Raw genomic sequence first — 12,519 nt, forward strand, 5'->3', positions numbered from 1 at the left:
AAAGTTAAAATAATTATAATAATTATGCATAATTATGCAAAATATGCATTTTCTAAAAATGGCTAAAAACCATTTTTCTCGGCATTTCAGATGATTCTGAGTATTTTGGGGGAGGGAGTTGGAGTGGGGGGGGGGTTAGGGGCAGGGGGAAGGCGGTTAGCTGGCAGAATGAAGAGGAGGGAGATTTAGACGGGTGGATAACCAAACCGCTACATTGTAGCGGGGTTCTTCTAGTATATGTTATAAGTCCATTATAATTCTGTTATCCTATTGTTGTACTGTGTAAATTGTGTACACACAACATTCATTGCACGTTGTCCGTCTTGGGAGAGAGATCCTTCCTCTGTTGCTCTCCCTGAGGTTTCTTCCCATTTTTTCTCCCTGTTAACGGTTTTTTTTAGGGAGTTGCTCCTTATCCGATGCGAGGGTCTAATGACGGGATGTTGTGCTGCTGTAAAGCCCTCTGAGGCACATTTGTAATTTGTGATATTGGGCTGCTTGACTTCTGTGGCAGAAACCTGCAGAGGACTGGACATGTTCTCTCAGTGTGTCGCGGGTCGCAAAAAAAAAAAAAAAGATTTAAAGGTGAAAAGGTGCAACATATCCTGTCCATGTTGCAGGAACAGGTTGGTTATTGATTGATTGGACTAATTGCAAAACGATCTTTGCAGCACAGGCCTCGACTGTACGGAGACTGCTCCAACTTAACCCAGCGACATCTCCTCTGTTCAGCGGGTCTCCAGGCACAGTATAGTTGGCATTATAACATATATCTTGTAGATACGGTTTCTGCCGGTGTGACGTTCCCAAGCCCGGGTATTTTTTTGGGGGGGGGTAGTGTGGAGAATCGGGGGGTGAGAGACCGGACAGGGGGCGGCTCAGCGATTCTCCTCGGTGCCTCACCGTGCTGCGACCAACACAAGTGTTGACGCACAATGGACCGAGAATACTGAAGGACTGGCTGTTTCTCACCACATCCTCATACGTTTTCTTCTTGTTTTTCTTGCAAAGTACAGCGTTTCTTCTTCTTCTTCTTCTTGTTTTGTGCCATGAGTCTCCTGTGCATATACTGTGGTAACGTTCTGCAGTATAGGTGACAGTGCCAGAAAAGGGAAATGTTGAGGGAACATGAAGGGAATTATCACGGTGCTGCCTCCGACCCTGTGGGGTGAAACTCGAATAGAAAAGCATGAATAACGCGGCTTAGCGCGAGCTCTGGAGCCGCTCACCGAGCCATTAACCATTACCATCCCCAGTTACCATCACCATCCCCATTTACCATCACCATCCCCAGTTACCATCACCATTATGGTTTCCATCTTTACGCTTATTTTTTCTTTTTAAAATCGCCCCACACGTTGGCGACTTCTGTGTCTTTAGGTCACATCTTATGACGCAGCAAGCTCATAGCCTGTATGCTCGTATAGGTATACAGCCTTTATGGTAAACACATATTTGGAAAACTCAAACTCTGCAAAGCTTTTCTGCTTTGCGGATCATTTCATGACAGGCTGCATGCTGGCATTCAATCATTCAAGACTAAAACCGAATAAAGCAGACAGACCAAATCGCTGGGCATCGCTGTTCTGTCCACATTTAAACATGCTGAAGGGGGTTGCAACGGTATAGACCTAGTATTGTTCATCTGTAATGTAGAAAAACACAACAAGACGGTGTTGTCACGCATCTTCAAGGTTGGTTGGTTGTTGGTTGGATAGTTGGTTGGTTGGATGGTTGGATGGTTAGTTGGCTGACAAATGAGCGAGACGCCTGCGATGCTCGGGCCAGGTTGGCATTGAGATGTTAAGTGGACGTCGCTATATAAATCAGCCACGAGGCCCTTCTCTCTCACTCGCTCAGCACGCAGGGAAAGACACCAAGCTGGAAGAGGCGAGAACAGGACTGCAAAACAAAGGATGGTGGCAGCATCAGACAGCGCAGAAAAGCCGAAAGCCATCGCTGGAAACAAGGTGCGCAAAGTAGGCCCAACGAGACAAATGCATTTTCACAAACAAAATAATAATAATAATATGTTTATTTTTCATCGATAGGTATCCAAACCACTGATGGAAAAGAAACGAAGGGCGCGCATAAACAAGTGTTTGGACCAGTTAAAGTCGCTTCTGGAGAACTATTACACCAACAACGTAAGCGGAGGCTTTCATTTTCAGAAACGTAACTGCACACGGGGAGGTTTCCCTGACGACTCACTCTGGTTTGTCCATTCAGATCAGGAAGCGCAAGCTGGAGAAAGCAGACATACTGGAGCTCACCGTGAAACATCTGAGGAGCCTCCAGAAAGTTCACAGCAGTAAGTCAACTTTTACGCGTGGTTGCATTACGCAGTCTGCATGGTCCTTGTGGTCGGTGATGGGGGGGAAACCAGGAGGGAGTTTTCCTACGAACGATATAAGCTCATAACCTAAATAAGCTCACTACCATGTGATGTTTGTGTGTTAGTGCCTGAAATATCCATTAATTGGTGATCCTCAGTACCATAGTAGGTCAAGTGCATTCTAATGAATGCACTTGTGTTTTTATTCTTAATACAGGATAATTATCCTGTGTTAAGAATAAAAAAAGATTTTTTTTGGGGGGGGGGCACCTGCCCCCGTGCAGCAGCAGGTCGACTGCTGACGTGCTCTTAGCGCGATTACATGCTTGTATTGCAGGCACAGCCGAATCATCTGACTTCCAAGCAGGCTTCCGTAGCTGTCTGGCCAGCGTCAACCAGTACTTGATGACGGCAGACAACGTGAACGGGAGGGACAGGTGGACGTTGTCCCGTCTATCAGATAACCTTTGCTACACCCGTCGGCGGGAGGAGGGCTCCAGCACCGCGGACAGCGACCCTGAGCCGCAAGCGGCGGCGATGCGACGGCTGCTTCCGCCTAAAGCCGTGCCCGCTTCCGGAAAAGCCCCCGTCCCTGCTCACTTTGCCCGGTGCTGGAGAGCGCTCAAGCCCCGCAGCGAGAGCGCAGGCGCCACGTCCCATTCCCCCCTAGCTAAAGGGGACGGGACCCCGCCGCAAGGCGTCGCTGTAACAGCAGTTCACACCCCACAAGACATGACCCCCAGAGTGCGCAGCAGCATGTGTGCGTCTGTCAGCCGGTGTAGCAACGACGCCGCCAGCTCTCACACGAACGTGTGGCGGCCATGGTAGAGCTGCCTTTTTTAATGCTTCAGAAGCTGTAATGAAAAATAATTTGTAAAACTGCACTGTATAGATTTACAAAGTTGTCACTTGTATATATATATGTTTTATTTTATTAATAAATTCGTGGAAAAAAGAGGCTCTGGTTTTATTCCCGTAAAAAAAAAAAAAAATCAATACAGATGCAGGAAAAAAGTTTTACTACATAGCAGTAGAAGCCTGTGTCTTGCGTCGCGCACCCATCACGCCATATACATATATATATGTGTGTGTGTGTGTATGTGTGTGTGTGTGTGTATGATTGTGTTTGTGTAAAGGAATCATCTGTTTTTGAGATAAGGGGGAAACAATGAATGGCTGCTATAAGGTAGTTGAACTCTAGTTTCAGTTTGAGATCATACATAGTTCTGTCGACACACCGTCCCCACCAGGCACCAGGATAACATCCAACCAACAACGAACCAACACATTTGATCAGATGCGGTGTTGCTACGTAGGGAAAGAGATGTCACAGAGTTGTCCGTTAAGAGCCGACCCACGATCAGCGACAGAAACGTAAAAACTCTTAAAAAACAAGTTTGAAGAAAAGAACAAGCCTTGGCTGATTTTGTTGTTTGTCGCTAATTAACCTGACTGATTTCAAGCTTCTTCAAGAAAACAATTATTTATCTGTTTTCTGGTACATCCAAAGTTCTGCTTGTTTTTACATTACAGGTGCAATCCTTGATTCAGATTTAAAGAAAAGGGAAGCCCCGCTATCAATATACGAAACAGGACTGGAAGCTGCTTCATTAGTCCATTTTTTAAACGTTTTCTGATGACGTAAATGATTTGTTTACAAAAGTTGTGTTTGTAAACATTAAAACATGCCCATAGTTTCAATTATGATCCGTTGAGAAAGACGTAAAATCTTATTTCCCACCTATTACTAAAACTTTAAAAATATTTTTCATATGCGAATATATCTTCATTTTATATGGTCGAAAAAATCCCAGACTGGGCCTCGTCACCATAATGCTAGCAGCAATGTATCGCCTCTAAGAACAAGCCAATGTAATAACTGGACTCTGTGTAGAAATGTTGACCTTCCTCTAAATTAAACGATCTTCAAAGTCCCCTTACATTTCTAACACAGAGGAGGGTTCCAGCAGGAGCCCTGTATTTTTCCGAGGTAATTAAAGAGATGCATCAACGTCATATTCACAGCAAATTACTCAAGCAATACTCTTGTATTCTCTCTTCTTTCGCCATCTACACATTTCTGTCGTTCACCGAGAAGACGTCAAACTTTAACACGGCAAGTCCTCCGCGCCGCCCCCAAGACGCGTCACTTCCTCCATCCGTCTGCGCCTTTACGCGTAAGTACCAAGACGGTGGCGCGCCAACGACAGCGCTTGTTGAACGTCGCAGCAGTTTTCTGCTGCTAAGCAAGGACGTGCCCCCAGTCTCTGTCGGCTCAGGACTCGGCCAGCTATTGTAGTCGATCGAGATGTATATAGGCGTCGTTCTGTGTAAAACAGCCAAGTCTGCCGTTATGACAGATTAGGGAGGGACATTTCCCGTTCCCCATTAGGGTGGAAATGGAGTCGGGGTAAAAAAGGACTCGCTCGCCGTGCAGCTGCGCCTGCTCAGCGAGAGTGACGTTTTATTCATGCCGCTTCCTCGCCGTCACCATTGAGTTTTCTTTAGCGTACAGCGAGCGCGCTGTTCTCCCGCTGCTTTCTCGTGGAGGACACTTCGGCAATACACGCCGTCGTAAAGTGTCTATCGTCGTCGGAGAGGATGGCACCTTGCAGCGAGGAGAATCGCCGAAACGCCCATTGCTCTTTCAATCGTTGCTGGTGGTTGGTTGCGGGCTGTGGCCATTGTAAGGAGGGGTGCCTCACAGGCAGTGTGTAGGCTCCGGAGGAGGGGAGAAAACACAAGGCAGGACGACTGAGGAACAAAAATAAGGACCACGCTTTTCTGATTTGGTGTTATTCCACCTTCTGACGTTATAGTTTGTCCTGATCACACCCCTCCCCTCCCCTCCACACACAGGCCTGTAAATCTTCTTAATACTCTTCCCCACAAAGTCAAAGCTGCTCTTTTGATGAAGCGAAGGCAGGGCACGCCGCTAGGAAAGTGCCTCAAGTTTGTTTTAGCCAAGAAAAGAAAGGCCACGTGACCGCCACACTGAAAGCCCCTCGGCTTTTTCTCCCCCTAAGAATTTCTATGAACTCGTCCCGGCATTGTTTAGCTAAGCTAGTTTGGTTTGCACCATAATGGCGACGCATCTCCGCGCGGAGGAGCGGAGGGCCGTGCAGAGAATGTGCATTAGCATCAGACTGGGCGCAGCGGAGCGCTCTTAAGAGGACAGACGTGAATGAAGTCCGGAGACGCAGACTGCCTGTCTGCCACCCCTCTAGGCGGAGGGATGGGAGGTTTTCCCCGCTACTGCCCCTTTAACCACGTGAACCAGATGAAACACCACGGGTGCTATCGGGTGTCCAAGCATGAGAGTTTATGGTAAACGTGCGTTTGGGCAAGTTCTCAGCAGGACGCAGATCCACATGAGCCAAACAAACTCCATCGCTGGGGGATTTGTGTGTGTGTGGGGGGGGGACTTAATGAGCGCTGGAGGCCAATTAAGAATTATATTTCACGTTAAGGAATGATTTAAATCCCCTGATTTACAGAGTGAAGGGATGTGGTGAAGGCTGATGCGGAAAGAGAACTGTACTTTATGAGTCGTTCCTCACATTGTATTTGGGCCACCAGATGAATTGAACGTAGCATAATGACAGGGAGACACACAGGGCTCCCACACATTCTCTGTTCCCAGCTTGCATATCGTCTCTCAGTCCAAAATCTCTTCAGATACTGAAGACAGGGGGGAAAAAAATCCAAATGAACTGTTGTTCCATGTGAATTTAATTTGAAATAGGTAAGTTGTTGATCTTCATAACAAAGCCATCATCTGAACAAAAAAACCCAAAACAAAACCTAACATTTAACATCGTTCATCATTTCCTAAAGTCATAAATCTTTAAATATGTTACAAAAGTGTATTCTGATATTGTAAACACAACAAAATGCAAAAAGTCTATGACAAGGCAAAATCCGACAAGGGACTAGGATCTCCTGTTCTCAGAGAGGTGGATGTAGGCCAGCTTATCCAAGGGTCCGGGCTGCACTTACACACGGGAGGCTAAAGAAGGTACATGTTAATGCATGGTGACAGCCACACTTTAGAAACCCACGCTGAACGCCTGCAACTCTTCATTGGGACAGTCATATAGCAAACAATTCTTCCGTAACTAAGGCTATCAAAGGGTAAACAGGATACTTTTCACATCGTAGTGTCATCCCGCTTGATCATTTCTTTGCAGACTTACACATAATGTGTGCAAATACATTCATTTAAAACGTTTCTGTCCTTGATGGAGGCCTAAGCATCTAGGTACGGTGTTCATTGGCAATGGAAAACTACATTGTTGGGCTGTCACATGCAGTCGGTTAAAAAAAAAAAAAGAAGAACGTTGTGATGCCAATTCATAACAACAGGAAGACTGTTAAACCTTGGACCACACTGTTTGTTCAACCTGGCGTTTCAGTCCCACCAGGGCCAAACATGGGAAGGAGGTGAGGATTCAGGGCATAGATAACTGGAACTAATATTTCGCTTTGACACGATCCCTATTCCCTTTCTAAACACAGTGTTTGAAAGAATTTTAAAAAAGAAAAAACACATGGAACTATCTTTTTTGCAACAGTATACCCCTCACTGCAGCATTGGGTCATGCTAAATCACCCCGACAACAACACTGAAAAACTCCATCGAACTCTTAAACCAAACAAATATAAGCCGGTCTGTTAAGAATCTAAACAGTCTGCATCGGGGTAATGGATAAGACATGTGAGAGATGAGAGTTACTCCTGGGCCACAACTAACCACAGCAAAAACCCCTCACTACATTGTGCTTATGTGTTACAATGCTTCTTTTTTTAGATCTCAAGGCCGTCAGAATAAAACAGGGCTTTATGGTAACCAGCATTTCATCAGCGCTGCAGAGGAGCTAGCCATGTGGCTGAGCTCGCTTTGCAGTCTTGCAGCCAACACCTTCAGGGTTTGAAATGAAATAAAATGTGTCTCATCTGAGTGTCTTGTCTAATAAATCAGAGGTGATGTGGACTTCTAACTGCTGATGGAAAGGTGCCACGTGGAAAACACTGGAGCTGTACTGACTTGTGTGCACCAATTCATTAGTGTAATTGTGTGTGTGTGTGTGTGTGTGTGTGGTTCCCCACATCAGTGGTTGCTGATGACTTGCACACGTGTTCACACAAATACCAAAAGGGAATTGGGAGGAAACATTCTGGCCTCAAGCCTTGCTAAACAAAATAAATCCAGCCAAACCAAGTCCAACTGTTCACTTTCATGGATAAAACATGCCGACCTGCTTATGAAACCGTAGAGTAACAGTCCTGAAGATCTTAACTTCTGGCTTGCTGACGTTTTATTGTGATGTGTGATAATGGCAGCAGTGTTTGAACAATACCAATCCTGAGTTAGCTATCGATGTCATGGCATTTATTGGTACAGGTTTTTAAGAGGGGTGTTCGGTCATAAATGCTAGCCACATTAACTCGATCACCTGCCTCATTATTCCTCATTTGGCCACCTCGCTGAAGACTAACACTTGATGTGCCATGTCATTTGTCCCGGGAAAGTCTGACCCAATGCCAATGCTTAAAATGAGGACCTGTTAAGTGTTAAAGTTGATTTGGATGTCCAACATCAGTGATAGAAAACGTCACGGAGGACATTTGTTTGCGTATAAATCTACAGGATTGTTACTTTAAGGGTCTTCAAATAATATCAAGGTAAATTAGCAATAAACATCCTTCACTTTCATATGGGATTTTAAAACCCAATGTGTTTCAGACCGTTTCAGGTGTTCATTGTGGTGTTTCATCTTGATGAAACTCAAACATTTATTCTCCCAAAGAGTCATATCCTAAAGGAAACCAAGAAAATGGGCAGTTTTCATATCAGGTGGCTAGAGATTGGTTTAAAAACAAATGTGCGGATACAACATAAAACACACCCATTAGAGAAAAACACAACTTTCACAATATGAATCTTTTTAAACTGGCAAGTGCAAAAGTATACCACCCCCCTCCCCTTACAATGCTCTCCCCGGATTCCCTCATCCCATCTCACTGGAAATAACACCAAACAGCAATAAAAAAAGTGTAGGTAAGTTTTCTTGATTCAAAACTGGTTATTTGTGTCAGTACTGGAAAAAAGCAGCATCTCAGTGGATGATGCTTGGTGACTCCCTGTTTCATCAGCCTGCTTGATTAAATAGACAGTAGGTCCCCCCAGGAATGTGTAACAAGCTCTCAAAGCCATTTATAACTGTAGACTGTTGACTTTACTGGTAACTTTGGGATTTCAGTGGTATGTAGTAAATTAGATAAAGTGGCCCACTTAAACAGGCCAAACCAACATGTCAGTTTCCCACAAGCCTAAATATTCTAATGACGTTTCCTCATGATAAGTAATAGCGTGTACATAAACAGATGATAACGTAATTTTTCAGGTGGTTGAGCCAACAGAGTCAGAGTGAAAGGTGATGTATCCCGAGGACGAGACCGAGGGTGTGCTTACAAAACTGTTTGTGCTTCCTTTACTCTCAGCCTTGTTCAGGTGCTTCTGGGACCCACTGTCTGCACCTGCCCCAGTCCCCAGGCCTGTCCTAGTGGGCCGCTGAACAGAGTTACCCCCCGCCTGCTGGCTGTGTCTGGGCGAGGCCAGTCTGCCCTGCTGTTTCCCCTCCCGCAGGTGCTCACGACAGCCTTTACCACTGCCGCAGGCCCCGGGGCTCTCCTTGCGGGGGGACCTGTGCAGTTTGGGCGAGGTGTCAGGCGAGCTGCCCCGGCTCCCGCTCCTCTTATGTTCAGTGAGCCGCCTCAAGGCTTGTGGCTCGCGTTCGAAGTCCGTGAGCGGGAAATGCGGGAGGAGCACCGCGTGCCGGTCATAAACACCAGGGAGGAGCGAGACTGCGGAGGAACGGTGTGGGCTTTTCCTGGGGCTAGGCAGTGGTGTCTCATCTATAAAGTTGATGACCTCATCGCGGCTGAAGCAACGCAGATCGTCCTCATAGCGCTCCCCACCACAGACCACACGCGGCAGATGCCTGAGGGAGTGCACACTATCCTCAGAGCGCCGGCGCTTGCGGTGCGGGTGGTGATGGCGGTGGCTCTCCTCGTGGTAGGAGACCAGGCTGCTCCTGCGCCTCTCGTGGTGTGGCAAGCTGGAACTGTAGTGGGCCGTCGCAATCATGTCCTCGGTGGAGCCCCAGCGGTGAAGGTAGGAGGGGATCTGGTCGCTGGTCCACATGTCGGTTTCGTCGTGGGAGTATCTTCTTGTAGGGGGCACCTGGACGCAACACACAGACCCAGCCCTTCAGTCTACACGCTACATTCAGTCTCATGTGGTAATATTCACTCATTCACTAACTCAGGTGTCAGCGATAACTAAAGAATAGTCTTCATTGTTGAAAGTCGCCTTAGGTGATATTTTCTTACACAAATGTATAAATCAATCCTGACAATAGGACATTAAGATGTCTGAATTGTTACATAATACCCAATTGAGGGCAGTAGTACATCATAATTTTAGCAGTAAGAAGGATGTACCCAAATGAGTTGCATTTGCATTTCCTGTATGTATCTATTACAATTATTAAGCACACTTGAAAAATCTTACATGTAACACAATAACATTTGATACTAGATGTGGGTGTGGTGAACTGAGTCCTAATCTACAAACAAATATTTATTTTTTTCACTATTTCCTTGGTTCTATGAACTTGTGACGCAATATCATAAAGCTATCGGGCTACATGTGAACAGTATCCAGCTCCATCAGTGAGAGCTGAATGCTGTTTGCTTAGGTTCATATGGCCCAAACAGATATACTCACATTCCACATTGTTCTGAGAACTATGCAAGAGAAACAGGGTTTGTCAAGGTGGTGTCAAGTAGCACAAGACTGATATCAGACTTCCCCCCTGTGGCTGCTTTTGGTAAATGCAGAGAGTTGAGACAGCAGACTATACAGTAGCATTGTGGGAAGAGGGTCTTAGCAGCAGATGGCAGCAAAAGCTTTAGAATGACTGGAGATGCGAGACAAACGAGGCAAGAATGGGAGAGAGAGGCAACAAACAACACACCATGTCAAATGATAATGGGCCTTATGCTGCAATGAAGCCACTTGAGAAGTGCCATGGCAATTCTTAAATGGAGGTGCTACACATTGGTGACTACAGGAAAGGTTGTTGTTTGTAATTGATTAAACTGGCGCCCCAACTCTCTCAACTGATATAAAAGTATGTGACTGTATCTTGAATCAGATTACCTTCCTTCAATGAAGATAAAACCTTAGCATTCCTATGTAAAATTATAGTTATATCATAAAGAATAACCAAAGATATCCTCTCGAATAATGTTAGAAAACTGTCATGGAGGGTTAAATGGAAGACAAGCCACAGTGAATGGGGTAATATTTGGATGTGATGAGGGGAAAGCTACTGCATACATCTCTGTTTCAGGGTTTGTGAAAAGTTCAGCAACTTGAGGTACAACACAGAGGCAGGATTCCTCTTTTATCTGAAATGCCAGCGAGTGATTGCACAATGATGTACAACCGTGTTTTCACTGGAGTTTTATATTACGTTAATTACAATGAAATCGTTTCAGCAAATTCTCTAGATGCTAATCATCCTATTAAGTGCCGAGCGTTCGGGCTTGTACTGAGAAACTGAAGCCCTTGTTAGGTTGTCAGTGACAAAGATGACACAGTGATAAGATGTCTTGCAGGAGGTGAGGGCAGGATATGGTCGTGTGGGTCAGGACCAAGTGAATTTTAAAGTTAGTGCTCCACATCCAGTCTTCCAGGGCAAGTGCAGCAAGGAATTTCCCCCAATAGTGGCTAAATAGCACATTAGTATGTTTTAAGCCAAAAACTTTGGTGCAATTTTGTTTTACTTAGTGGAAAAGGGAGGCATCCTGTGTTTAAAGCAAAACAGGAAATAGGTGCTGGTTGAATCAACCCTGAAGGCTGCATGTTGGAGTTAGAATGCAGGCTAAAGAGAAGCATTTCACAGCTCTGCAACTGACTGGCTTGGAAGGTGGAACCAATGGACCCAATGCTTTGGATCAGAGCGTGAGCAGACATTAATTTACATTGGTTTCCCTGAGAGGTCAAATGTTTTCTGAAATATAGAAGGTAAGTCACTTACTCATCTCTTACCCCCTTTCAAAAATAAACAGTAGTAGTTAAAAGGTTATAGGTCCGTGGCCAGCAAATATTGACTGATTGAGAAAGCACATTGAATGTGTTGGTGGAAGAACTGATGGTCATATTTGCCAGACAGTCAGCCAGAGTATATTTTGACTCACGTAAAAAGGCAAAAAAAATATATATCAGTGTCATATCTGGGGAAACAGAACATATCACAAAATGTCAAATGATTCCAGAAAGATCAAACAAAACCAGATGCAGTTTTAGGGCCAAAGGGGCCTTTTTCACCATGCACATTAGCAGTTAAGTGTCACTGATAAAATAGCTCAATTGATCAAGTAAAAGAAATGAAGAAAATCAATAGAAATATACCTGCAAATACTGCATTTTATCTTCCTGTAGTTCCCTCAATGGATACCCTTGCGGAACCCCCCTTTCTAAGGTTGAGAATTCGTACTTGGCAATACGGTCTACCGTCATGATTTCAGGCACGGAGCTATAGTCATATGGTCTGTCATATATTAAGTCGGCATGAATTCCTCCATCTTGGCTGTTTTCTGCAAAGTGCAGAAAAGCACACGCGTCAGGATTAGAGAGCAACGGACTCATAACACAAGACAGACAGACAGACAGACGAAAAGATAAGAGAAGACAAGTTGAATCGTTCTCTGGGGTTCTCAACTTTTCCTACAGGTCTGCTCAGAATTTGGGGGTTATTTAGGAATCTTTTTTTAAAAATAAAAAAAAATGCTAATGATCAGGAATTTAAATATTTTAATAAAGGAAATAGAAAAAAAATAACGGTTGGTTCCAATTTCAAGGACCCCGGCAAAAAAAAAATTACATCAAGAAACTTCCACACAAAAAAAAAAAAAATCACAGGATTTAACGGAGAGCCTTATACACCAAATCATACCAATAATGTCAAGTGGTGTTAATTTACAAAAAAATGTCGGCCAAATTGAGATTCCAACTTTTTTTTTCTTTTTTGCACTGATGTCCATTGGGAGGTCAAAGGGCAGGTGTAAAATGCTGATCTTCCGGCAAATGTTGGCCAAAAGGGATGGAGGAT

At 44.8% G+C, this 12,519-nt stretch overlaps 2 protein-coding genes across 2 annotated transcripts in view; one reads left to right on the plus strand and one right to left on the minus strand.

Moving 5' to 3' along the window:
• Nucleotides 1-1,916: 1,916 nt before the first annotated feature.
• On the plus strand, nucleotides 1,917-3,163 carry her3 (hairy-related 3). Its single transcript, XM_056299319.1, has 4 exons — nucleotides 1,917-1,970; nucleotides 2,052-2,147; nucleotides 2,230-2,332; nucleotides 2,679-3,163. The coding sequence occupies exons 1-4, from the start codon at nucleotides 1,917-1,919 to the stop codon at nucleotides 3,161-3,163; spliced, it is 738 nt and encodes a 245-aa protein (XP_056155294.1).
• Nucleotides 3,164-8,677: 5,514 nt separating this feature from the next.
• Nucleotides 8,678-12,519, minus strand: part of LOC130108165 (probable G-protein coupled receptor 153) — a 46,803-nt gene continuing 42,961 nt past the window's right edge. Inside the window, exons 4-5 of the mRNA XM_056275018.1 lie at nucleotides 11,820-12,004; nucleotides 8,678-9,581 (exon numbers count right to left, since the gene is read on the minus strand). Of these exons, the coding sequence (XP_056130993.1) occupies nucleotides 8,739-9,581; nucleotides 11,820-12,004 (1,028 nt within the window). The 3' untranslated portion in view covers nucleotides 8,678-8,738. The remainder of the gene's footprint in view (nucleotides 9,582-11,819; nucleotides 12,005-12,519) is intronic.

Source organism: Lampris incognitus, chromosome 2 (genome assembly GCF_029633865.1).
Source record: "Lampris incognitus isolate fLamInc1 chromosome 2, fLamInc1.hap2, whole genome shotgun sequence".
Lineage (NCBI taxonomy): Eukaryota > Metazoa > Chordata > Actinopteri > Lampriformes > Lampridae > Lampris > Lampris incognitus.

Bases quoted from the DNA above. Each gene is read 5' to 3' on its own strand.
- her3 (XM_056299319.1), top strand. From the start codon at position 1,917: ATGGTGGCAGCATCAGACAGCGCAGAAAAGCCGAAAGCCATCGCTGGA. The intron at 1,971-2,051 runs GTGCGCAAAGTA...TTTCATCGATAG, and splicing joins AAGCCATCGCTGGAAACAAG to GTATCCAAACCACTGATGGA. The intron at 2,333-2,678 runs GTTGCATTACGC...TTGCAGGCACAG, and splicing joins TAAGTCAACTTTTACGCGTG to CCGAATCATCTGACTTCCAA.